At 38.5% G+C, this 27,863-nt stretch overlaps 1 protein-coding gene across 3 annotated transcripts in view; it reads right to left on the reverse strand.

Moving 5' to 3' along the window:
* Sytl5 (synaptotagmin like 5) overlaps positions 1-27,863 on the reverse strand; it is a 181,826-nt gene that overhangs the window by 13,127 nt on the left and 140,836 nt on the right. For 2 of the 3 annotated variants that reach the window (XM_048336560.1, XM_048336559.1), the window contains exons 9-14: positions 25,057-25,186; positions 23,006-23,112; positions 17,932-18,021; positions 12,132-12,310; positions 9,704-9,803; positions 7,329-7,490 (exon numbers count right to left, since the gene is read on the reverse strand). In XM_048336560.1, the coding sequence (XP_048192517.1) occupies positions 7,329-7,490; positions 9,704-9,803; positions 12,132-12,310; positions 17,932-18,021; positions 23,006-23,112; positions 25,057-25,186 (768 nt within the window). Of the gene's footprint in view, positions 1-7,328; positions 7,491-9,703; positions 9,804-12,131; positions 12,311-15,710; positions 15,777-17,931; positions 18,022-23,005; positions 23,113-25,056; positions 25,187-27,863 lie in introns of all 3 variants that reach the window. The other variant, XM_048336561.1, reaches the window with a different exon arrangement.

The following is a 27,863-nucleotide window of genomic DNA, read 5'->3' on the forward strand; positions in this document are numbered from 1 at the left end:
TAAGAGACTGTTTCCTTGGAAAACCACTTAAGCTTGCTGTTTGATTTTCAGAGGTCCTTGTTTTGTTTTTTTATCATAGCACTTCCTGGGAAGGCTTGAAAAGCAATTCATACTAACACTTCTCATCTACCTCCCATGCCTTTCAGAAGGATGATGAGTTATAGCTAATAAACAACCCAGTGCCAGGCAGTGAAATACAAGTTATACTGTGAAAGAACTTCACAGTACTCAAATTTGACATCTTGAATTCTTTCTCTGTCTGCACCTGCTTTCGTACTGGCTTCTGCTGTGAGACCTAACACAAACAAAGCTAGATGCTGAGGGACTCTGAGTAACAGTCAACAATCAGTAAGGCTTATTCCTCCTGCAAACAGGTGCCAGCATCTCTGTATGTTAAGGACTATTATTTCAAATCCCTTATTACTAGAGAAACCAGTCCCTGTAGTTCATACACTTCATCTACTCAGCTGGATAATCTATTGGAAACATCAAGTTTTCAGGGCTGCCTATATGATGTCAACAGCTGATGGAGAGCCTACTGCACTGAAATGACTGAGATAGGGGACTGAAAATGAAGCAACACTCCACAGAGCTGGCTTATAACCAATCACAAAGAGCTCAGTTGCTATGATCTGGATCTGGAATGCTTGCAAAGGCTCATGTATTAAAGACTTGCTCCCCAGTCTATGGTACTATTGAAAGGTAGTAAAAACTTCTAAAGGGTGGAGCTTCACGGGAGGAAGTTAGGTCTTTAGTAGGTGTGTATCCTAGGATATGACATTATGTCTCTTCTTTTTGCTTCCTCAACACCATGTGGTGAAAGGTTTCCTTTCCCTTGTGATCCTGACATGATGTACTGCCTCTCCATAGGTCCAAAAGCAATACGGCCAATGCACCACAGACTAAAACCTTTGAAACGGTGATCCCAAACAAACCTTTCCTCTTTTAAGTCCATTATCTCAGATATTTTTGTCACAGTGACAGAAAGCAGATCAATGCACCAGTAGTTCTGAAGGGTATGATATCTAAGCAAGTCTGAGTCTTCTTTTACTCTGTATTTGTTAGAGCAAGCTTTGCAGAGGATGGTGACAAAGATTAGAGACAATAACTTCTGTTTCACAGTCTGTGTTCATCAGACACTGGTGAGGATTCCTAGGAAAATGATTAATTAGGAAAGAGCTTCACAAGGCAACAACTGAAAGAGAAAAGAGAAGAAAGATAGGGAAAGACACACTCTTGGATAAGTTGCCATGGAAAGAAGCTTCAATGTGATCTCACAAGGGTGCTCTGGAGGATAAATAACACTCAGAGTTTTTCCCCCCCTTTCTCAAAAGAGGTGAGCTTGCATAATCCTCTGTTAGTTATTGACTAAGGATTGCCTTGTGACTATTGGGCCACAAAGACTTCCAGGGATTTATTGCTCTCTGTCCATGTGGGCAAAGGGCTGTTAATAGCTTGAGCTAGGCTTCTAAAGAGAATCTTAGTTGGAAGCTGCTGAGGTGAACCTCTTAGAAGAATATTAGCAGTGTTCCACAGACAGTCAGCACAAGACAACTTTTGTCTTCAGCAGATTCACAGAGGCCCAGAACTACTTCCTCATTGTGATAAGAAAGAGAAACCACTCCATAGCAATGTGGAGATAATTACCATGGGAAAAAAACCTCACTGGTCCCTAAGCACATAAAGATGTTTTGGAAAGAGTTTAAGTATCATCCTTGCGAAGTCTTTCAATCATTTACAGAAAACTGACAGGAAGTATTCTTTTCCTTCTGAACTGATTTTCAAAGAGACTTCAAGTTCTTTAACATTAACTTCATGACAAATTCATTCCATATACTAAGATGCATGTTAATTGTTCTTCATGTATCTCATCCATCGCCTGATGTTTGGGGAATTTTCTAGCAATGATGCTCATTTTTATTTACTTATTTTTTTCATTAAAAAATTTTTGTTGTAGGGGCTGGGGATATGGCCTAGTGGCAAGAGTGCTTGCCTCGTATACATGAGGCCCTGGGTTCGATTCCCCAGCACCACATATACAGAAAATGGCCGGAAGGGGCGCTGTGGCTCAAGTGGCAGAGTGCTAGCCTTGAGCAAGAAGAAGCCAGGGACAGTGCTCAGGCCCTGAGTCCAAGCCCCAGGACTGGCCAAAAAAAAATTTTTGTTGTTGTTGTAAAGGTGATGTACAGCAGGGTTATAGTTACACAAGTAAGGCAATGAGTACAATTCCTGTGAAACTTTGTTACCACCTCCCTTATTTGTCTCTCATGAATGGATGAATGGATCAAGAAAATGTGGTATATACGCACAATGGAATCCTATGCTTCCATCTGAAAGAATGACATTACCCCATTCAAAAGGAAATGGAAAGATTTGGAATAAATCATATTAAGTGAAGTAAGCCAGACCCAAAGACTTGTAGTAATTAGTATATGTCTAGGATTGTCCTAGCAGAGGATCACAATAGCTCAATAGCTATGTACATATGACCATATAAAATGATGCTAATTGAAATGAACTCCAAGATATGGAAAAAAGAGGTTTGATTTTTTTCAGTGTACTTGCAATCACTTCTTTTTTCTTTTGTGTCCCCCTTCCCTTTGGTTTATCCTGTGCAGTTAATTGTTTTTATTTCAGTATCCTTTGTCTAGTATATATTCATCTGATTTGGGGATGGGAAAGGGAATTACAGAAATGGTGAGACAAAGGACAATATTGATGATCTTGTATCACCTTCCTGTGGTTGTACCTACACTATCTCTGTATCTTATCTGAGTATATTGGAAACCGTGTATATTGGTATTAGAACTAGGAAATAGAAAGGGAATACCAAAATCGAGAGACACAGGGTAAAAAAAAGACAAAGAACTACAAAAGCAATACTTGCAAAACTGTTTGGTGTAAATCAACTCATGGTGGGGGGGAAGGGAAAGGGGGAGGGGGGAGGAGGAAATGAGGGATGAGGTAACAAACAGTACAAGATGTATCCAATGCCTAATGTATGAAACTGTAACCGCTCTGTAATTCAGTTTGATAATAAAACTTTTAAAAAAGGACAAAGGGTGAACCAATAAAACAGCAATATTCACAAGACACTATATTGGAAATGAACTTTACAACTTGTTTGTTGGGTGGGAGAGAACTGGGGGGAGGGAAAGTGGGAAATGATGCTCATTTCTTAAAACACAAAGCATGCGCCTGATAGGAGATGGCTACTCTGCTAATCACTTAACAGTGTTACCTTTTGTTGTTTTTGTTTGGGAGAGTTGAACTCAGAGGCTCATACCCTCTTTAGCTTTCTGGCTCAAGGCAAATGCTCTGCCACTTGAGCTACACTTTATCTTTTATGAGGGACCTTTTCTTTCCTTCCAAGGAACTTAATGAAAAATGAAAAAAGTATTTCCTATATTTGATGACAGTACAATGTTGTGCTGTTGTGGACTCCTTGGCTCTTAACAAATTCACTTTTCTAGACCAGCCAGGCACTGGTGGCACGCACCTGTAATCCTAACTACTCAAGAGGCTGAGCTCAAAGGACTGCAGTTTAGAGCCAACCTGGACATGAAAGTCACTGAGATGCTTATTTCCAACTAGCCACCAGAAAACTGGAAGTGGTGCTATGGTTCAAAGTGGTAGAACAGTAGCCTCGAGCTAAAGAGCTCAGGGTCAGCACTCAAGCCCTGAGTTGAACCCGCATGACTGACAAAGAAAAAAAAAAAATATGTATATATAATTCAATGTTAGTCATGGGCTTACTGTTATCTTTAGCTTAAGAACTTTTCTTCTGGCCATTTTCTGTATATGTGGTGCTGGGGAATCGAACCCAGGGCCTCATGTATATGAGGCAGGCACTCTTGCCACTAGGCCATATCCCCAGCCCCCTTAAGAACTTTTAAGTTGTATTTTCTTATCATTTAAGAATATATTGTTATGATACAGGTGATGTACACAGGGGTTATTAGTAAGTTAGATAAAACATACATTTCTTTTTTCCCCAACGTGTCAAAAGTGCAGCCCCTTAAACTTTCTTGCTGGGTGCTTTAGGCGCAGGCGCTTTGGGGCTGGAGTGTTCGGAACCTTCTGAGCTTTAGGAGGCTGCGCCGCTTTCAGGCAGGTGGTTTTCTGGGCCGCGAGGGAGGTTTCTTGGCTCCTCAGCAGCGGCCTTTTTGGCTGAACCTTTGCCTTTAGCAGCCACCTACGCAGACACAGCTGTAAAGTAGCTTTGGCAGCTGGGAAATTTGGGGGAGAAGCTTTCAAGAGAGCGGCTCTCTGAAGTTTCTTCACTTCATTCTTGATGAGTCGATTCCTCATTTTCTTAGCCTTCAGGATTTTGTAGCAATTGAAGTATGTCTTCTTGGCTTTCCTTTCTCTGGCTTCAATCTTCTAGGCACATCTAGTGGTTGTCCATTTTGTATTGATATCTGCCTTCTCCCAGGCTTTGCGTACAGGATGAAGTCAGTGAGTTGTACCCATTTGAAAGGCATGGCCTGTCTTCTTACTCAACTGCACGGTCGGCCCATCTACCAACACCCTGTTCTGATAAATAACGTCTACATTCATCACGGGATTTCTGGCATGAGACCTGAAGGAGATACAGGCCACCCAGCTGACCTCCACAAAATGCCTGAACATCATGTGGGGGGTGTAGGGTGAACAGTTACATTTCTTTTGGAACAATGTCATTGTCATTTTAACATGTAGCTCATATGTACTTTCTAAAGATTTTCTGAGTTATTTACCCCAAATTTCATATCAACAATTACAACCCCACCAGTAAATTATATTTCACTTCCAAGTGTCAGTTTGCTTACCTATAGAATGCAAATACTGATTCTTAGTTAACTCACAGGTCTGTTGTAACCACTGAATGAGAACATTGGTGCTATTGATGATGCCATAGATAAATAGCACTTGTTTTTTTTTCTGTTCACTGTCCCTCAGGTTTCTTTTTAGTAGTTCAGGGCTTGGATTTCTTTTGAGGAAATCCTATTTTAAGGATAGGATTTTAAACCAGCCAAGGCATCATTTCTCTCTGGCCAGTCATCAGCCAAGGATAGGTAAATCATTTGGAGAACCAGGTTCAAAGAAAGCATGGCATTACAGTTCCTGTTACTCTCTTCCTTCCTTCCTTCCTTCCTTCCTTCCTTCCTTCCTTCCTTCCTTCCTTCCTTCCTTCTTCCTTCCTCCTTTCTTTTCTTCTTCTTCTTCTTCCTCCTCCTCCTCCTCCTCCTTTTTTTCTTCCTCTTCCTCCTCCTCCTCCTTTTCTTCTTGTGCTGGTACTGGGCATTGATCTCAAGACCTGGAAGCTGTCCCTTCGCTTTTTTTTTTTTTTTTTTGCCTCAAGGCTGGTGTTCTACCACTTGAGTAACAAAAAAGGGTGGGCAAATGGGGTCATAATATTCTATGCACATATGTAAAAATAGAACTTGGTAAATTGAGGAGATAGATGGAATTGGGAGAGATAGGGAAGAAAGATAAAAGAGAACATTGATTGAGCTGTACTCATAAGTTGACATATTGAATTGTAATCTCTTTGAAGAACTACTTAAAGGTGATAATTTTTTTAAAAAGTGACAAAAACAAATAAGAGTAGCATAGCTTTGAGTTGGAGGAGAAACTTTTTCCTTTTCTGAACAGTAAGGTGCAAAGATGAGAAGTTTGCAGCCAGTGTAGCTGTTAGTGCCATAGAGAAGCAAACATGGAGCTATGAGAAAGGGCAACACTGAGAAAAGTGAAAATGAAGCCAACACATAGAAGAGAGCCAAGAGATTTCAGAGCCTTGATAAGATTTGAGAATCTGGATTAAGCTGCTGGCCAACATAAATACTTCCTAGAATACATTGAGAGATGATACTGTGTTTGATAGAATACTGACAAACCTACACAAAATGTACATCCAACCCTTACAGCAGTTTCATAAGACACATATGATGAGAATATTAAAAATGAGCACATCAAGGCTTATGAAATTAAGTTAATTTGAACAATGTCATATAGGCAGTTATGGAGCCAAAAATGAGCCAAGAAGTCCACTATGTTGATTATGTTTTTGGTTCTCTGCATATAAAGAACAGTCTCCTCTGACTGGAAATTTTGACTTCCAAAAAGTACTGTAAATATAGTTGTTTAGAGTGAATCAAAGGCATTGTTGGTCTAGGGTAAATACCATTTTACATTGGCATTTAAAATCTCTAAGCTCCAGAAGTGGCGCTGTGGCTCAAGTGGCAGAGTGCTAGCCTTGAGCAAAAAGGAAGCCAGGGACAGTGCTCAGGCCCTGAGTCCAAGGCCCAGAACTGGCCAAAAAAAATAAAATAATAAAATAAACTCAAATCTCTAAGCTAATATTTCTAACTATAGCTCAAGGCTTGGCTTGTAAGTCTCAAAAGCAGGAATGTCAATCCCAGATACTTCAGTAACTCGTCACTTGACACTAAGAAACAGAGATAATGTTTTAAGGTTGGTTATGGATTTGTTTTAGTTATGTGAAAAGAAAGACTTTTTCATTCTATTGTTTTTCTAGATGGTACTGGGATTGAACACAGGGCTAGCATTTGCTAGGCAAATGTTCTACAATATGGATTATACTCCTAATCCTTTTCTTTTAGTGTTTTTCAGGTAGGATCCCATGCTTTCACCTGAGCCATTCTTGGTCTTTAATCTTCCTACCTTTGGCTCTGAGTAGAGAATTATAGGCATGTACCAGCACTTTTTTTTCTTTCTTTCTTTTTGGTGCCAGTCATAAGGCTTGAACTCTGGACCTGGGCTTCAGCTTCTTTTGCTCAAGGTTAGCACTTGAGCCATGTGACATGTTTATGTGGTACTGAGGAATCGAACCCAGAGCTCCATGCAGAGTAGGCAAGCACATTACCACTAAATCACATTCCCAGCCCATGGATTATTTTTGAGACAGAGTTTCACTAACTTTTGTCCAGGTTGTCTTTAAATACTGATTCTCTTATTTCTTTCTCCCAAGTATATGGGACTATAGACATGTATTATCATAGCTAACTCAGACTTTCTCATTCCAATAGGGTCTATATAATGTTTATTTTTGGTTATCTATGGAGACCTACACATAGTAAATAAAATATTAAGTAATAAAATTAATAAAAATATATGATTATATAGCTTGTGCTGTACAATCTTTATTGATGAAAGGTCTCCAAAATCATGGATTTGCAACATTCATAAAATATTATTCCAAATGTTGCTTTACTAATCTTTGTAGATCACCACTTTAAATTTACAAGCCTTCAGAATCTTCATGAAGTCAATTTTGCTCAAACTTACCTAGTTGCATAAGTAACTGGTCTGGGTGTATTTCCTACCTTGGGTTGAAGCACAAACCATTCATCACATGGATTTTCAAAGTTCCATGAATCAAAAGGAATCTCCACCTCTCCAAGAAAGCAATTACGTCCAAAACGATCATAGTGCCAGACTGAGATCTGTAGAGTTCTTGTTTCCAGCTGGGTGTGGCTGATGATATACTGAAAAGAAAATGAACACTTCACAAAGAGGGCTCTCTCCAAATCCAGAGCACTTCCATCATCTTTGAGATCATATGTATCAGTAAGAACAACACAAACTCAACGGAAACATTTTCTTTATTTCTGCTATAATTGGGGTTCTACTTCATAAAGTAATTTTATATCAGATTTAGTGATGGATGATATATAAATAAACTATTTGAGAGTGGTGGCAAGAAACTCCATATAGGATATAAAATATGATGAACGGTCTCCTCTTTGCATTTTACTTCTTTATTCGCCTACATTTTTCATACTTACTTCTTAGTTTAAGGCTTAATATGTCAGGGGTTTTTAGCCTCCCGCGCTCTCCTGCCCTGCAGGAGAGACAGAAAAACACACCCCACCCGGGGAGCCAAGAAGAGGAAAAGAGGGCCCACAGACTGCCCCCCAGCCCCCCTCTCAATGGAGGACACACAGACAGCCTGGGAGCCAGTCAGTACTAAGACTCATTTAATGGTGGCAATGAGCTGTTCTTTTAAGGGGGTCGGAGGGCAGCGGAAGGGGAGGGGTAGAACCTCCTCTCAATGACACAAAGCACCTGGGGCGGAGTGCCCCACATTAATATAACAATTCTGTAAGTTCTCTGTCATTTTCTTGTTCTTCTAATTATTTTCCTGCTCATTCTTCTCCTTTTTCTGTCGTTCCCTCTCCTCTTCCTTTTGTTCCTATGCAGCCACTATCTGGCAACATTTCAGACTGGTTTCTTTTTCTTTCTGCTACATCCAAGGGCTTAAACTCAGGGCATTGCACTCACTCACCCTTCCATGCTTATAGCTCGCATTCTACTATTATTTCAGCCATGCCTTTAGCCAGATTCTTCAGTCTGTAGAACTTTTCTGCCTGGGCTTGCATACTAAGTATCTAGAATTACAAATGTGAGCCACAATTTAGATTAGATGACCTGGTTTCCGATCTTGGATTTATTTGCATCTATTCCTGTCCTTTCTATCACTATCATGATTAACTTTGGCTCTCTGCTCCCTGGATTTATCTCACTCTTGGCTTTATCTGTTATGCTTGGACTCATCTTTGCTAATCTTTTCTAGCCACTGCCTTCACCCTAAGCCTATATTTATTTATATTCATATTGGCTCCAGTTTATTTCCACTGTTGCATGCAGGCTTATGGTTTTCTGCCATCATTAACCTCCCCTATGGTGATTCTGAATTCTAGGCATGAACCCATACATTTTCCTATGATTGGAATATATTTCATTCTACTTAGATATTTCTTACCCTTCCAGATTGGTCCATGGTAAGGAAAGGAGTTGTTACAATGAAAGGAAGACCATTAGAAATACAAAATATTGCTATGAACCAGTGGCTCGCACCTGTAATCCTAGATACTCAGGAGGCTGATATCTAAGGATAGTAGTTTGAAGACAGCCTGAGCAGGAAAAGTCTGTGAGACTCCTATCTCCAATAAATCACACAAAAAGCTGGAAGTGGCGCTGTGGGTCAAGTGGCAGAGTGCTAGCCTTGAGCAAAAGAAGCTCAGGGACAGTGGTCAGGCCCAGAGTTCAAGTCCCAGGACTGGCAGAAAAGTAAAATTTTGGGACTGAGGTCTGGGTTGTATTTTATGTAGGCTATTTTCTCTGTAATTTCTCGGATCTGATCCTGCATCATCACTGTTCACTAACCTCACCCTTAAATTTATCCAACTTCTGAAAACCTATAAGAAGCCTCATAGATCCATGCTGTGCTAGCAGAGCAATAGATGTGTACAACGTGACTTGCTACGTTAAAGTCAAAATTGTAGGAAGCTTAATTCAAGGGGTTGTTGGATAATAATGTCCCCAAAGGTGAGAAACATACTGGAACAAGTTGTACTAGCTCAGATGCAATTTTGCTGGATCATTTCCACTTAAGGAGCAATGTCAGCAGCAGGTTTCATTTTTAAAAAGAAATCTTTCCCAAAAATTGTTAGGAAAGGGCTAGGAGCATATCTCAGTGGTAAAGTGCTTGCCTAACATGTACAAGGCCCTATGTTCAATCTCTAGCAAAGAAATAAAACAAGAAAACCTGCTAGGAAAGTCAATAACTTATTCAAATTCCAATTTTCTAAAATATGTACAATCTCTGGCATGCAAATAAATGGTTCACTGTAGTTACTTTTACACCAATGAGATTATGATCAATATTATATGAGCTACTATGTGAATACTTATTTACCTTCAGTGTTTCATTGAATTCTGGATTGGTGCCTGATCTGATTTTGGTCTTGCGCTTATTGTTTCGGGACTTGTCTGGAAGAAGGTATGACTTGACGTAACTGTTGGTAATAAAGGATAAAAGTAATTACTTGGATGCATATGCTTTTCAAGAAATTTTAAAGAATTTCAATGGGAAAAAAAGTAAATGGGCCAATGAGTAAATCGAGAGGAGCAAAGTAAATGAAGTCAATGTAATTCTGGGTCTTCCACAATAGAGAAATTGTATAATGGTAGAGTGTGCTGACACTAATGTTAAAGCAATTCGTTTTGGATCACTCCATGCCTCTGGTTTTGATGAACTTAAGAATTTAACTTTTCAGCACTTTATGTAAAATTGAGATAACTTCTGTATGTAACTCATGGCACTGTGTGGATTAAATAAGTTGACATATACGAGAAGCTGACATCCTATACTTCTTCATAAATATGGTCTATTACATTGTCAACACTCTCATAAACTTTTCTGGGTGAATGCCTTCCTATTCCTGGTCTATCCTTCTGATGTTAGTGAATGGGGTGTGTTTATAATGATGAAAAAATGAAAACTGTGAAAAAGACAGAAATAGAAAATGACAACTTGAAATCATGGCAACAATTCTACCCACTGTCGTGGCTTGAACTATCTCAGCAGCCTCTTGCAGCAGTGGCATCATAGCTGATTTAGAAATTTATAGGATTGAAGCTGGGTACTGATGGCTCACATTTGTAATCCTAGCTCCTCAGGAGGCTGAGATCTAAGAATGGAGGTTTGAAGCTAGCCTGGGCAAGGATGTCCATGAGACTCATATTTTCAATTGATCACAGAGATGTCAGAAGTGGTGTTGTAGCTCAAGTGGTAGAGTGCTAGCCTTGAGATAAAAAGCTCAGGGATAGTGCTCAGGACCAGAGTTCAAGGCCCAGGACGCAAAGAAAAACCAATGAAGGATAAAGAAAAAAGAAAAGAAGAAGGAGGTGAAGGAGACGAAGAAGGAGGAGGGGGGAGGAGGAGGAGGAGGAGGAAGAGAAGGAAGAAATTTATAGGACTGAAATAGACAAGATGCTACTAGAGTTCTGAAACACATTTGCTGTTTTTTAGCTCTCTTTCCATGCTGGTCAAAATAATTATATTTGTCTTGGAGACATCTGGAATTAGGTAGGAGACGTATGTATCAAGCTGCAATTAGAACCTATTCATTTGCTATATTTGGAGACCTGGAACCAACTTCACCAAGTTGCTCTTGGACCTAGGTCATCTATTGTGCAGAAGAAGTTAACATAGCAGGGGTTGGGAATGTGGCTTAGTGATACAATGCTTGTCATGCATGAAGCCCTTGGTTTGATTCCTTAGCACCGCATATACAGAAAAAGCTGGAAGTGGCACTATGGCTCAAGTGGTAGAGTGCTAGCCTTGAGCAAAAGAAGCTCAGGGATGGTGCCCAGGCCCTGAGTTCAAGCCCCAGGACTGGCAAACAGGAAAAAAGAAAAAATTAATATAGAAGAATTGAGGTTGCCATTTTTAGACAATCTTGTTAGCAATAGCCCTTAGGTGATGTCTGGAAATGTGGATTTGGGGAGAGGTCCCACCAATCTCCGAATTGAGAAAAGTAGTACAGTGTGTCTATACTGTTCATACAGAACAATATACTTCATGATAAACATGTGTTTTCCTTCAGGGAGCCTGAAAATTTGGCATATAATCACATATCTCCAACAAAATCCTCTTGTAGATAACATTTCATAAGAATTAAATACATCCTGTGTAGCTCTATTGGGAGAGGACCCTGGAAAGCTTGAATCTAGTTTCCTCAGAACTTTATCCCATGTGTCTCACCCCTTCTTTGATAATAACTTAAGGCAGAGTCCTGTGAGCCTTTCTAGTGCCTTTCTGACAGTTATAGCTCCTACCCAACATGCCATGATACATACTTTCCCTCTCAGGCTTATGCCTAGAATCCCCAGAGCTTCATAATTACCTCTTTGAGTTATTCAATTGGGAAACAGCTTGATAATTTTCTCTGGAAGATTTCCCAGAACAAAATCAGCATGATATTCTTGTATATCCCAATTGTGCCAACATGGCAGCCCAATACTTCCAAGACTTGCCTCTGTAGTTCACTACAGCTTTGTGAGTTGGGAATCATGTTGAGAAATAGTGTTTCATGAATCAGGTAACCAAGGACACAACCATTGTAGAAGTACAATGTTTGTATTTGTGCACAACAATGAATTTCACAGAACATTTATAAGTGTGGTATAGAAAGAAAGTGACAGTCAATTCCTGATGCTCCAAATTGAATGGGATGCTAAGATTCTTCTGAAAAAGAAACACACACACACACACACACACACACACACACACACACAAAGAAGACAGTACTTGAAATAGTCTGAGGATGCTTCATGCTTACGCATCTGTCCTCTGTTTCTTTTCATCTCCTATGGCCAGATTTCTGCAATTCTTGACAAAAATGTAGAGCCCGCCAGTTTTGTAGCAGTAGCTGATGTGGAGAAGGATTTCACCACTGACCTTCACGTTACCATAGTCTCCTGTTTCACTGTAAACACTCATCATGCTGTTAAGGCTAGTCTGAAATAGACAAGATGAAAGAAAGTTTCCAGTGTTATTCTAACTTTGTTTTTCTTTCCCTCCACAGAATCCATCACCTTGGTTCAATTATAACTCCTATTCTTTATAATGAGCAGGAACACCTAAGGTGAAGGCAGAAAGTAAGTGACCTGTTTTTTTTGGTGACAAAATTTGAGCTGATTCAGTATTATTAGTAAGGAAGGCAGGAAACTTGTTAAGAGGAAAAGCTTTATGTGTGGGGGTTAGTAAAACCCTTTGTTTATTCATTGCTTTTAATGAATAATCATTAAAGGTTTCTAATACCATTTCTTTCCCTCCATGCCTCTTTCCATTTTTATATTAGTACACTCAAGTTCAATCAACTTCAAAGTCTAAAATATAATGGTCAAGACAAAGGAGAGCTCATCTCATATTCTGCACTAGCAAGAGCCTCATGGCTTCTTTTCCTGACTCCCATAAGGAGCCACAGCTGTAGCTTTAACAAAGGCAAGCATGAAGAACATCATATCCCACAGTTGGTATGATGCCCCAACTGAGTAGCTGTGTGACTACATAGATCATGGCTTTGAAATCCTTTGAAACAGGACTCCACAAAATGTAACTGTGAACAATAAAGACATATCCCCACCAATCAATAAAACAAAAATTTCAAAATTTTATATGTACCAGAACCAATGAAGCTTTTGAGAAGACACTAATAACATTGCTTCTCAATACTGGGATTTGAACGTAGAGTCTTACACTTGACAAGTAGGCACTCTGAGTTCCTGAGCCATGCCTCCAGCCCCATTTTTGGTTACTTTTTTTGAGACATGGTCTTGCTTTCTGCACAGGTGCATACATGCACCACAATCTGCCTAATTTATGCTTCCTGTCATTCTGGGATTACAGATTCGTGCTGCCACACCCAGTTGCCCACTCCTGAGATGGGAGTTTTTGTAGATGTTTTTCCTGGGCCGACGTGAAATCACAATCCTCCTAGTCCCTGCCTCTCATGTAACCTAGGAAGATGGATGTGAGCCATAAGGCCCAGATATGGGTTAAGAAGGTGTATTGCAAACATTTTTGTCTATTCTGGCCTTGAAACTTGGAAGTTTCTTCCACTTTCAGCCTTCCAAGTAGCTAGGTTTACAGGCACAAGTCACTAGCATTTGGCATATGGGATAGATTTCTAAGTAAATTAATTATAATAAAATTCTTTTAGCACTAGGACCAAATATTCTCTGCCTTACTAACATGGCTGTCACAAAAAGATCAACTCAGGGCAGGGTTGATCTCCATGAGTTCTACCAGTTTGAGCCACAGCTCCATTTCCAGTTTTCTGGTGGTTAATTGAAGCTAAGAGTCTCTTTCCTGCCTGGGCTGGCTTTGAACCATGATCCTCAGATCTCAGCCTCCTGAGTAGCTAGAATTACAGTTGTGAACCACCAGCACCTGGCGAAGACCACTGATATTTGTAAAGATCATGAGAAGATTTCACCAGTGATGTAGTAGTTTTATTAGCCCTATTCTCTGAACCACTGGGAAGCAAGGACTATGTGAACACAAATGGACCTTAGAGATTTTACTTTTTCGTGTGTGTGTATGTGTGTGTGTGTGTGTGTGTGTGTGTGTGTGCGCGTGTGTGAAAAACCATAAATAAAATTTTTGGCAAAAGCCATTTTACCTGTCAAATTGCTTAATGTTGAGGCTATTCAACAAATAGGATCTGGGTGACATGGCTCATGTCTTTTGAAGCTTAAGGCATAGGCAAGAGCAAATTAAGAATTCCAAAATTAATTGGAAATTATTGTTCAAAGGGAGCCTGTAAGTAACCTAATTGCTGTTTCTTATTCTTAAAATAAAGCAACACAATTTTCATGCTTAATAGGTGGCTTTGAACAGGGTTTTTCGCACATGAATAGTATATAGATTACCTGAGTATCATTTAAAAATGAAGTTTCTGATTGATGATTGAGTCTAGGGTATGGTCTGAGATTTTTTTCAATCAATTCCTAGATCCAAAGTTCCCAAGTAGCATGTGACCACAGAGGAACACAGAAAATTTATAGGAGCACCAAAGAATAGTTTTATGTTTAAAGGGAAACACAAAAACAGCAGCATCTATCAGATATCATGCAAAATCTAAGTAAGAATTATTTTAATGGTCACAATGCCATCCTTAAATCATATTTTATTCTTTTGTTAATGAATTTCTATTTGTGTGAATCTGAGCTTTTAGCAGTTTCTGCAACAAATAAAAAGAACAAAAAGCAAATATTCCACAAAAATCAATGTAAAGGCTGGGTGTGTTGGTATATACCTTATAAAGCCAGCACTTGAGAGGCTGAAGCATGAGAGTCTTGAATTCTAGGTCACCTTTGCTACATAGTTATAGTCTATCTCAAAAGACAATCAACACACAATAGAGAATAGAAGCGGTGAAGTCCAATTAGGTTCCAAGAGTTGAAAAACTGAAGTCCAATTAGGTTCCAAGAGTTGAAAAACTATAGTATTCAATAAGCACGTATGTTCTATTAGTAAGTAATGGAGGTTACTAAAGAATTCAATTATTTCTTTTCAATTTACTTGTGTTCTTTTTCAAATGGCTATTAAGTGGTTAGGACACAAATACTTACTATGTTGTTTAGAACTAATGTCTTCATAAATTGACTAATCAGTTGTTACTTTAGGCCTAGGAACATCATGAATGAATTATTGAGACTTAAGGGGCTCTGTAACTGAGAAATGTTTGAAATCTCTATCCCAGATTATACAATATTGGTGGTATATGAACCAAGCTTTGAGTACTATGAACCAGCTCCTTAGAATACACCTAAGGAAATTCTGGCTTATAGAAGTCATTGGGAATGCCTAGACATAAGTTGAGAACCCTAGTTAGAAGGGTTTCTAGTTAGAAGCTGTGTTAGAAATGTGATTATGATCACATTTCACTACCTCATTAAGTAACTAACTTGTGTCTTCAATACATTCTTTTGTAACTACTTCGAGTGGGTCCTCTGTAAGCAAGGGGAGAGAAGAAAATTTAAGAATCCACAAATAGTGAGGCTTTGGAGAATTGAAGGTAGCTATGGGACGTTTACTACTAACCAAACATTTTGCTCTTAACCAAGCCTAATTTGTCACTTAAAATGGAGATGTTTACTCAAAAGGTTTTTGTTGGTGGACAATCGTTTCGGATCACATTTCCTGACTAGCACTCTGATTTTCATGTTTAATGAGTTGAAATACTTGACTTCTAACAAACTCATTAACCTTATCAAAAGAGAACCTCTGGTGAACTATACAGGATTCAGAAACAGATGAATGTGAGATGCAATGCCTACATAATCATATTTCCATATCTGCCAGATTTGTGAAGTACAGTTGGAAAGTAGAAAAAGAAAGGTCGAAAACTCACAGTGTCTGAATCAGCATCAGGCACATTTAGGTAGGTCCACTTCCTGTCAGAGCCTGCTTGAGAATTCTTTAAGTCATCCAAAGACCAAAAGGAAAAAGGGGATTAAAGCAATAGACGTCAGAGAAGCAAAGCAACAGATATGTAGGCACACAGATAAATATAAGTTCACAGGGCTCCTGGAGACTTTCTCTCAGAGAAGATTTTGAACATTGAAGTAAGAAATCTCTTCCAGAGTTTTATTTGTTTTTCTGTAACAGTTTCACAGTTTCAGGTACTATCTTAAGGTATTTTATTGGTTATGATTTTTTACAGGGTTAGAGGGTGAGAGATAGGAGTCTATTTTCAGTCTCCTGCATGTATTGTTGAAGAGGCTCTTTTCCAGTGTTATGTTTTTGGTACCTTTGTCAAAGCCCATCTATAGAATCAGCTCCAAAACTGATGGATGAATATGAAAACTACTGTATACATATACTATGGACTATTACTCCATCATAAAGAAAAATATAATTATGTCATTCCCAGGAAAATGGATGGAAATAGCGATCATCATGAGAGAGAGAACTCAAAAGGCCAAATATTGCATGTGTGCTCATTTGTGGAGTACAGACCTAAAATGATGACAATAACAACAACAGTAAACATAATGGGGTATGAATGTAAAGGGAGACTGTCTAAGAAGAGACCAGTAGGAGAATGGAGGGGCAAATAAGTGAATACTGAGGAATGAAGAGGATCGAAGGATGTTCACACACAGATATATATGCATATATAAATGTATGTATACATATGTGTATATGTGTATACACACATGTATGTACTCCCGTATACACATGTATATGTGTATGCATACATATATACACACATGTATGTACACATACACACATACACACAAAGGTGTGTATATATAATGATAGAATATTGAAACTCAAAAAATACTGATTGAATAAGAGGGAGAGAAAAGAAAGTAATACGAACATGGTGAAGAGGATAAATTTGTTCCAAATATACTGTGTGCATTACAGGAAATATCACAATGGAAAATCCCTCATATTACACATATATAGTAATTCAAAAAGAAAGCTGTTATTGTGTAAATAGTGAGAGCTCTGGGTAATTTGTGAGTAGAAGAGAAATCTCGGTGGGGATAAGTTTTAGGAAACTAACTGGCAGCTGTGTGGAAAGCAGAGTGAGTTGAGAGAATGCTGTCAGCGAAAGTTATGTGCAGATAACTTAATTATAGGCTTGAGCTCACCGGAACCAAATTAGGAAATGAAGTTGTGTGTGTGTGTGTGTGTGTGTGTGTGTGTGTGTGTGTGTGTGTGTCTGTGTGTGTGTGTGTCTGTGTGTCTGTGTGTGTGCCAGCCCTGGGACTTGCATGCAGGGCCTGGGTGCTGCCTTTGAGCTTTTTTGCTCAATGCTAGTATGCTACGATTTGAGCTACATCTCAACTTCCATCTTTTTGGTGGTTAGTTGGAGATATGAGTCTTACAGACTTTCCTGCCTAGGCTGACTTTGAACCACAATCCTCAGATCTCAACCTCCTGAGTAGATAGGATTACAGGCATGAGCCACTGGCACCTGGCCAGAAAGATATATGTTTTAAAAATTACACAATTGGGGGCTGGGGATATAGCCTAGCGGCAAGAGTGCCTGCCTCGGATACACGAGGCCCTAGGTTCGATTCCCCAGCACCACATATACAGAAAACGGCCAGAAGTGGCGCTGTGGCTCAAGTGGCAGAGTGCTAGCCTTGAGCGGGAAGAAGCCAGGGACAGTGCTCAGGCCCTGAGTCCAAGGCCCAGGACTGGCAAAAAAAAAAAAAAAAAAAATTACACAATTGTACATATTTATAGGATACCATTTGATAACTCAATATAGATGCAATATGTAATGAAAATAATTAATAGAAATAATTAGCATTTTATTATTTTATTATTATATATATTCAAACTCCTCTCTTCTAGTTCATTATAAAATGAAAAGGGGAGATTGGAAAATCTGGGTGAGAATCATGGAAGGAAAAGAAAGGAGCCAGAGCCTTAGAAAGAGGCCATGTAACATTGGATACAATGTCTGCTATAGACACAGGGTAATCAGGAACCTACAGGTGCTGTGTACTTATCACATACTTCCTCAAGAATACTCATATCTCCTATGGAAATGCACAGAAAATAGACATTAGGAAGAAGAGCATTTCTGTTTGTGTCACAGAGCTGCTTACAGTTGATAGGCCACTTGCCAGACTGTGGGTGTTTGCAGAAAACTGGGAGGATGCTCTGTAATCAACACCTTCAATTTCTTCCAAGGAGTTCTAAGAAAATAGGGAAAAATCAGAGGTTTGGTTTATTTTTTTCCTAGAAGTTTTTGTCACCTGGAAGACCATTTTCTTACATAAATACGTAAAAATCAGCTAAAATATATAGAAATTACCCAATTTCTAGATCTTTCTCTTTTTCCCTTTAGTTAATCTGAATTGTATCGTTCAGGGAGTAGATAGGGGCTGGGGGAGGAAGGTTGGCTCTCTTTCCTAACAGTACTTGCCTTACGGAAAGAACATGAAATTTGAACTTATGCATACCTGAGTTCTTTTCCTTCCCCCAGATTTCTGAGGCATTTGCATTGGGAAACATGCTTAAGATTTTTTTCAACTATATTTTGATTTCTCTGTGTATAAAAGTCTAGGTTTAAAATCATTTCCCAGGGGCTGGGAATATGGCCTGGTGGTAAAAGTGCTTGCCTGGTATACACGAAACCCTGGGTTCGATTCCTCAGCACCACATATATAGAAAAGGCCAGAAGTGGTGCTGTGGCTCAAGTGGTAGAGTGCTAACCTTGAGCAAAAAGAAGCCAGGGACAGTGCTCACTCAGGCCCTGAGTCCAAGTTCCACAACTGGCATAAAAACAAAACAAATATAAAATCATTTTCCTTCAATGCTCTGAAAGTATTCTCTTTATCTTCTTGTACACTGTTGTCATAGGAAGCTGATTAATGAGATGCTTGTTTATTTCTAGGACATAATTTGTCTCTGGAAGTTTTTAGAATTTGCTCTTGTGCAATTTCACTATGTTTCTAGATGTTATATGTTACTCACATCTCATCTTTGACACTTTCAAACTAGATGAATGTTTCAATTTTGAGAACTGGACCCTTATTGCTTCAGTCCATCTTCTATATTTTATGTCTTTCTCTTTCTGTTATTTATCCAGTAATTGGCATACTAGTAGTCTTAATATTTCTTTACTTTTTTGCCAGTCCTGGGACTGAATTCTGGATCTGGCTGCTGTCCCTGTGCTCCTTCAACTTAAGGCTAACACTTCCACGTGAGCCACAGCTTCACTACCAGCTTTTTGGTGGTTAATTGGAGATATGAGTCTCACAAACTTCCTGCCTGGGCTGGCTTAGAACTCTTAGAAATCTGTTCCTCAGATTTCAGCCTCTGGGTAGCAAGGATTATAAGCATGAGCCACTGGTGCCTGGCTTCTTTACTATCTCTTAATAAATGGGAATATCATGAAAAATTATGAACAGAGAAGAAATTAGCATATTAAAGTATTATTGATCATTTACTTTCAAAATTATTAATAAATTTGGTTATTTCCCTTGTCACATACTTCTCCACACAGATTTGAGATATAATATACACAAATATAAAAAATAAGTACATATAAGTATAAATACAAATATACTCAAGAAAATGGCTACTCACTCCTGTAAGCCTTGCCCCCCCAGGAGGCTGAGAACAAGAAGATTGTGATTTGAAGCCAATCCAGGCAAAAAGTTCATGAGATGTCATTCTACCAATAAAATCTGGGTGCAGGGAATGTGCCTGCTATCCTAGCTACACAGAACGCATGAAAGTAGGACAATGGTGGTCCAGGTTGGCCCAGGCATAAATAAATGTGAGACTTTATTCAAAAACTAATGAGAGCAAAAGTGACTGGTGATGTGGCTCAAGTGACACAGCACCTGTCTGCTATTTGCAAGGTCCTGACTCCAGACAAATTTGAGAAACTCCTATATCCAATTAGCCAGGACAAAGCCAGAAGTGGAGGTATTATTTCCTTATTTTGAAGATAAGAATCTCACGAACTTTTCTGCCTGGGCTGGCTTTGAATCACAATCTTCTCTATCGAAGCTTCCTGAGAAGCTAGGATTACAAGCGTAAGCCACTAGCATCTAGCCAGTTAATATTAAATCAAACGTACATCTTTGTCATATATTCTACTTGGTTTTAGTGTTGATGGACTTGTTTTAGTTGTTGCTGTTCCTGGACTTGGTTTATATGAAGAAATTGTAAATACTTCCTTCTCAGTTTTCTGAACATGGTATAAATTCTTAGTATTCATTTCTTCTTTGAATATTTGATAGAACTTATTAGTGAAGGTATTTGTACCTTGACTTTTCCACAGGGAGTGTAAAGTTTGGCCTAAAGCTGTTTACGTACATATTTTAAGTGTAGCCTATGGCTTTTTTCATATCTAGTGAACTGTAACATAACTTGAATAACAGACCTATCTTGAAACAAGTAAGTAGCTGAGTCTTAGCTAATCTCAAGCAGCCACTGATGTTCAAATCACGGTCAAATAGGACAGATTCAGTTGGAAACAATGAGACTTCCTCATTCTACTTTTTTTGTGGCACTTCTTGCTTGTGAATAAGATTCTATGTGGCGAGGCAAGGCTTTTTGAACCATTTCTGGTCTACATTTGGATGGATTCTACAATCATATATGATGCTAATAAAATCTGCAAAACTAGATTTGTGTGTTTGTGTGTGTGTGTGTGTGTGTGTGTGTGTGTGTGTGTGTGTGCGTGCCAGTACTGGGGCTTGAACTCAGTACCTTACGCATTTGCTTTGCTTTCTTACTCAATGCTGGCACTCTACTACTTGAACTATACTTCCATTTGCAGCTTTTTATTCTGGAGAATTTCTTGGATTTGTCTTCCTGGGCTATTTTGAAAGCAAGATCCTCAGATTTCAGCCTCTTGAGTAGCTGAGATAATAGGCTTGAGTCACCAGTGTCCCCACTGATTTGTTATTTTTTTCTAAACAGGGAAGATTTAAGTGAGCACACTTGATAACTTTATTAATCACAGATGTATTCAGACTTTCTGGGTTTTATTTTTGAGTCCATTTTGGTAATTTATGTTTATTTCATTTAAGTTGCCAGTTCTGTCATGCACACCATTGGTAATAGAATTACATTAAAGGCATTTAATGTTTTATATTGATAATGGCATCTCCTTATGTATCCATAGTTCTGATAATTTATATCACTTTATATTTTTCTTGATTAGGGGTGTTTTTATTTTCCAAGAAACATTGGTCATGTCTGAAGATGTTTTTGAGGCAAAGAATTAGTGGAAAAGGGGCTGGGAATGTGGCCTAGAGGTAGAACGCTTGCCTCGTATACATGAAGCCCTGGGTTCGATTCCTCAGCACCACATATATAGAAAAAGCCAGAAGTGGCGCTGTGGCTCAAGTGGCAGAGTGCTAGCCTTGAGCAAAAAGAAGCCAGGGACAGTGCTCAGGCCCCGAGACAAAGACCCAGGACTGGCAAAAAAAAAAAAAAAAGCCAGAAGGGGTATTGTGGCTCAAATGGTAGAGTGCTAACCTTGTGCATAAAGAAGCCAGGGACAGTGCTCAAGCCCTGAGTCCCAAGCCCCATCATTGGCAAAATAAAAAAAAAATTAGTGGAAAAAGAAAGGCTAAGGCTGGCCCTTAGCCTTGGTTGCTTCCAAATATCCTATAGTATACAAGACAGACCCTTTCCCCCACCAAAACAAATTATATGGCTCAAAACGTCAAAAGTGTCAAGGTTGAGAAATTCTAAGTAGCTGACAATGTGTCAGTACTATTGATCTTCTCACAGAACCAACGTTTGTCCTCAAATATTACAGCCTGTAAATTCTGATTGTTTTTATCCCTGAAGGTCAATATTGTTGCTTGTTTTTTGTATGCTTCGTGTGTGTGTGTGTGTGTGTGTGTGTGTGTGTGTGTGTGTGTGTGTGTGTGTGTTGGTCCTGTGGCTTGAACTCAAGGTTTTGGGGCACTGTTCCTGAGGTTTTTTTTTGTTCAAATCTAGTGTTCTACCATATGAACCACAGTCTACTCCGGGCTTTTTAGTAGTTAAGTACAAATAAGAGTCCCATGGACTTTCCTGCCAGAGCTGGCTTTGCACAGTGATCCTCAGATCTCGGCTTCCTGAGTAGCAAGATTTGAAGACATGAGCCATCAGCATGAAGCTAAATGCTTCTCTTTTAATAAAAACTTAATTTACTTTATTGTTATTATAAAGGTGATATACAGAGGGATTACAATTACATGAGTCAAGTAATGAGTACATTTCCTTTTGTAGAGTGCTTCTCTTTAAGCTTATTTGTTTAGCAACCTGCCTGGATTAATATGTACTCTTTTTTCCAACACTGTGTATGGATGCTTAGGTCTCTACTTAGTTTTCAATTTTTTACTTTTTGTTTTTAAGCCACATTTCTATATGAAGGGTTTTATAGTCAGTTCATAACTATGAAGAGCTTGTACCCAAACAGACCTCCAGCTAGTGAATATTCTATCCTATTTCAAGGGAGCTATGTGTTGGATTTCTTTCCTTCTTTTCTATTTTCTTATATTTTTATAATTTTTAATTATCTTAAGTAGTTGTTTTCTTACATTTTTTGCTAATTCTGGGATTGAACTCAGGGCCTGGGAGCTATCCCTGTGCTTTTTTTGCTCAAGACTAGTGATACACAACTTGAGCCACAGCTATACTTACTTTTTGGTGATTAATTAGAGATAAGAGTCTCATATACTTTCCTGCCCAAACCGGCTTTGAATAGTGATCCTCAGATCTTAGCCTCCTGAGTAGCTAGGATTGCCAGTCCCTGACTATCTATCGATCGATCTATCTATTGATCTATCTATTGATCTATCTATCTATCTGTCTATGTAATCTATCATATATACTGGTACTGGGGCTTCAACTCAGGGTCTCCTAAATGAGCTCAGTGATCCTACTTCCTCAGCCTCTTGAGTAACTAGAACAACAGGTGCATATAATGAGCCTGGCTCTGACTGATATTTTCTTAGAAGTGATCTTTTCTCTTTAACCTGCTTACCAGTTACTTTTCCTAAGTAATTCTTTCATTCACTTGTAAATGCTGACTTTGAATATTACCAAAAATAGATATTGCACATTCTAACTTTCCTTTCAGCACATCACCTAAAAGTGGAACAGCTTGGAGCAAAATGGTCTCTTTCTTCATGATCATGGTACTCCCTTCCATATCAAGCTTACCAAATCATTGTCTAAAGTTCCGGGAACAGATCTGCTTCTTACGCTTTCTGTATCTTCTAAGTCTTCTGTAAATGACACACTCAAATCTAACTCAGATCGACTCTGTTCTGGAGGGAGGAAAAACAAAAGATAGTCGAGAATCAGCTTATCTTGTCAGAAGTTCCATTTCTCCTTGCAAATGTTCCACCTTTTTGCCAGTTTGACTTAGGCATAGAGTACAGATAATGCCATAGGAGTGACAGAGAAAGCCAATAACTTCATACGTTTATGTTAACTTCCTTTTTTATAGCAGTTTTGAAACTGCCTTGGACTAAGTACTAACATTTGATCACAGGAGTTTAAGTGTTATACTATAAAATGCTAAGCTTTAATCTGTTTAAGGCTTCTGCCTTATTCCTAGATTTAGAAAAACTCTCATAGATTTAGTCCTTAATTCACTGTGCTGTCACATTTGACATAAAATGCAAGTTAGACAATTCTAAAATTCTACTTTTAAATGATAGGGCAAGTTCCTTTCACATAAAATGGAAGTAAAGAGGTAAATTGAGAGGAAGTTCCTTTAGACAGTAGAATATACTTTCATGAATAAAACATCTTGCTTTTGGTTTTTAAAGTATCAGTTAAAGAATGCCGATTTTTTTCAGTAGTGCTGTGGACAGTTCATCAAGTCATGATCATTTTCACAGAATAGTTTCTTACCAAAATCCTGCTGTGATACATACAGTGGTTTATAGATGAGAATGGCGGGAGAGGGTGATCAAATGATTAAGTTTAAAATGGAAAATGAAATAATATAGAAATGCTTAGCATAGTTCCAAAGAGAATATGTAGTCCAAAGATAGGATCTGTTTAGTAGAAGTATGATTTATGATGCTGGTTTCTAGCCTAGCTTAAAATTTTTCATTTAACAGGTGACCCACGTTACTAGTTTTGGGAAAAGTGATCACACAGATTTAGAAGGCTGGTACACAGAACCTCACATATGCAAACTTGTGCCCACGCATGTGCACATACACACATACTCTCTCTGTCTCTGTCTGTCTGTCTGTCTGTCTGTCTGTCTCTCTCTCTCTCTCTCTCACACACACACACACACACACACACACACACACACACACACACATACATACAACCATTTTGGAGCTGGCTGAGATTTGCTAACTTTTCAATTCAGAATCTAGCCTTAGGCTTTACGCACATATGGTTAGTAAGTAACAGTAAAATTTTAATATTTAGCATTTCACGAATTTATTTCTACATATAGGACATAAACTTCATGATTATGACACAGTCCTCTAAAGAGTTTCCTTACTCATAGGTATTGATATTGTTATAAATAAATAATATCTGACTCATAGATTGTTGTGATAACAAAATAAAATATGTGAATGTGTTATATATTAAGTGGAAAGAGTTATGATAATATCTCAATGGTATTTGTAAATAACTCACTTAAACCATGGAATGCCTTAACCATCTGGACAGAGAGACCTTCTGGCCATCATATCAGTTGAACTATTTTCTCGAACTCTAGTCAAGTAACATTACGTGTCATATCAAACATATCCTAGAGCCATTTAAATTCTTTATAGAGCCCTAAAAATTATCAATGATGTCTGGCAAGAATATAAACTCAATAAAAGGATCTTTCATGAATGCAATAAGATGAATTAAGCAAGAAAGCCCAGTAAGCACAGGGATCAAACCTTGATATCCCCCTCAAAAAACAAAAAAAGATAATCAAGCCAGATGCTGTTGGCTCACAACTATAATTATAGCCACTCCAGAGGTGGAGAGTGGAAGGACTAAAGTTTGAGGCCATCTCAGGTATACTCTATTTCCAAAACAACCAATAAAAACAAAGGCTGAAGGCATGTTTCAAGTGGTCAAGTGCCAGCCTAACAAGTATGTGGCCCTGAGTTCAAACTCAAGTGCTACAAAAAATGGATGATTGTTTTTTGAAGGCATATAGCAATAATACTATAGAGACTAGTCAATTCATCTGATTTCATCATTTATGACAACAGAGCATACATGGTATAAATAATCACCTGAGCAGACGGAAGCCCCAGACACTGCTATGGAAGGTGTGCCTGAAGTGTTTCTGCGGTGGCTCTTTGTGAGGTTTTCAGAGACGTTTTCAAGGGCAGCCAAGCCCACGGAATTTTCAAAACCATGTTCCTTCACAGAGAGTACAAACGATAAAAGGAAGATTATACTGATGAATTTGCTTTAAAACACTTTCATATCAATATACATAAATGTATATATCATGTATAAATATACATCAGTATACACAAACTGATGTGTATTACTTTTTAGGAGGAATGAACTGTTATTTAAAGGAACCTCATCAGAAGCTCATAGACCTCCAAAGCTTACTATCAATAAATCTATTCCAAAATGTTTTGTATTTTGCACAAAAGGTATTTGAATATGCTTTTCATTTGCAAAATTAGTATTGTAATATATAGTTAGCAAGAAGGGACCAGTGGGAGGGGGAAGGAGAAAATAGAGAATATTGTGGGGTAAAGAAGGTTGAAAGATGGTGTGTGTGTGTGTGTGTGTGTGTGTGTGTGTGTTCTCGTAATAGCATAATGAAATACACCAAATGTTGTCTGAAAAGACAGGGTGGAAAAAGGGAGGATTGGGAAAGGGTGGAGGTGATGAATGTGTTAAAGAACACTCACTATGTGTATGAATAGAAATACCACAATGAAACCTTACCTTCTTATATTACCAACATAAATGAATTCAAAATTAAAACAGAAAAAGAAATGGTACAAGTATCTCCAATCTTCGACGCATTATGCTTAAGTAATCTGGTGAGCTTCACATTATTTCATTAGCATGTGGTCACATCATTCTGGTCTTCTGTTTCTTCTCTGAATATCTACTCTGCTATACTGCTATCTGCTCTATAATGTCTCCCAAAGACCCATATATTAGAGAGTTGGTCTTCAATTTGGTGCCATTAGAAAATGGCAGAAACTTTTGGAGGGGGAAGGTAATGGAAGGTTTTATATCATGGGGGTGTGTCCTCTAAGGTGGCTATGTGATAATCATCATTTTCTCTCACTTTTTTGCTTCACAACCACCATCAAGTGAGCAGCCTGCCCTACCATGATATGCTACCTCACTACATGCTAAAGATAAATGTGTCTATTCAACCATGGACTATGACTTCCCCAAACTATAAGCCAAAATAAACCTTTTCTCTTGTTAATACCCTATATTGCCTTTATCCACATTTAACAGAAGACCTGAGGATACTTTTTCAGCCTAGAGAGACTGGGTTATCATAATATAGCTGGTGACATATATGTTGAAACAAAATTTTCATTCATGGTGTTCATCAATGTTCCTAAGAGTAAGGACTTTTTCAGTTAATAGAAATAGGTGTTGGGGTTTGGGGGTTGCCTGCTTCAAAACAAATGCTATATATGTGGCAGAATTCAGTTTGAATCTAGTTTTCATTGTAGCATATTGACAAAGCAAAACTTTCCCAACCATTGCTATGTTCACAGGGATTTGACTGCTGCATTAATACTGTAGCTTGCTTTAATAATTAAAAAATATGTGGACCTTTTGAGAAATAGGCTGAAGCTCAATGTCTATGTAGATGCCATCATGGCATGACAATGATCAAACCTGAAAGAGACCTTTATAAACAGTCCAAAAAGTGCCCTTCAAAGCCCTACAGTGTGGAATGCCCTCCTTGTTGCCTTTACCTCACAGCTTTAAGGATATTTAATAAACTCATTCCAGAGAGCTGTGGCTCTGACTTGCATAGCATGCTAATCAATTCGGCTTCAGCAGCTGTTTTTACTCCTTCATTAGTTTCCAACACATAAGACCTTATAGAAGAAGCTATCAAGCTCCCAAGTCCTCTGATCGCCATGGGTTTATCAAGAGAATATGACAGAGGTTAAATGGCTAAATGAGTTTAGGTCAGTTTTCAGCATCTTTTCAAAAAGTTCTTCATACATGGAATCCTCTAATGAAGTAAAACAAACTTCCTGATTGGCAATTATGATGATGGTAGATTCTCCCACAGGTGATCCAGGCTATAGTTAATATTAAACATTAGTAGGACCATTGATATTATAGAGTCATTAACATGTAATGCATGCCCTAGAGCTTCTATATATGAAGCCTAAAATGAACAGGTAACATACATTACAGTAGAGGACAGGTGGGAGGCATTCATGTCCTAACAGTTTTTAAAGTTAATAAATATTCCTAAAGCAGAAAAGAATATTGAAGCAAAGACATGCTAAGAAATTGGAGAAATTGAGAAATTGTTGACTTTTACTATTAACTAACTGTAGGCCCTCACTCTCTTTGTTATGAAGGAGCAAATGTGCTTCATAAACCACTGTACTGTCTCATTTCTAACAGAAAATGGTCCTATCTTCTCTTTCCTTAGGAAAATTACCTTAGTCAACCTATAAGGCAAGAATGAGATCAACACTGGACACATTTATAGGCAATATACTCAACTCCATTGAAGGCAGTTTCTGTTAATAGGTGATTTTTTTTCCCCTTAACTTCTCATATGGTACCTGAAAGATAACCCTTGCTTTGAGAACAAACTTGAATAATTGTTTGGGTTATTTGAGGGATAGTCAGCTGTTACTAGCTGAAATAGTGTTTAGATACTTTTATACCCATTGATAAACTGAACTACCCAGCTTATCTTTCCTTCCTCATGTTCCCCAATTGGATGGGAGGCCTTGGAGGGTTCCACACAATCTGGACTACTGAATAGCATAGAAGGGTTCTCAAAATACTGCTCATCCTTGTGTCAGTATCTGTTCTAATTTCTCAGTTCCCTCGCCTTACATGTGGCTAAATA

Source organism: Perognathus longimembris, chromosome 28 (genome assembly GCF_023159225.1).
Source record: "Perognathus longimembris pacificus isolate PPM17 chromosome 28, ASM2315922v1, whole genome shotgun sequence".
Taxonomy (NCBI): domain Eukaryota; kingdom Metazoa; phylum Chordata; class Mammalia; order Rodentia; family Heteromyidae; genus Perognathus; species Perognathus longimembris.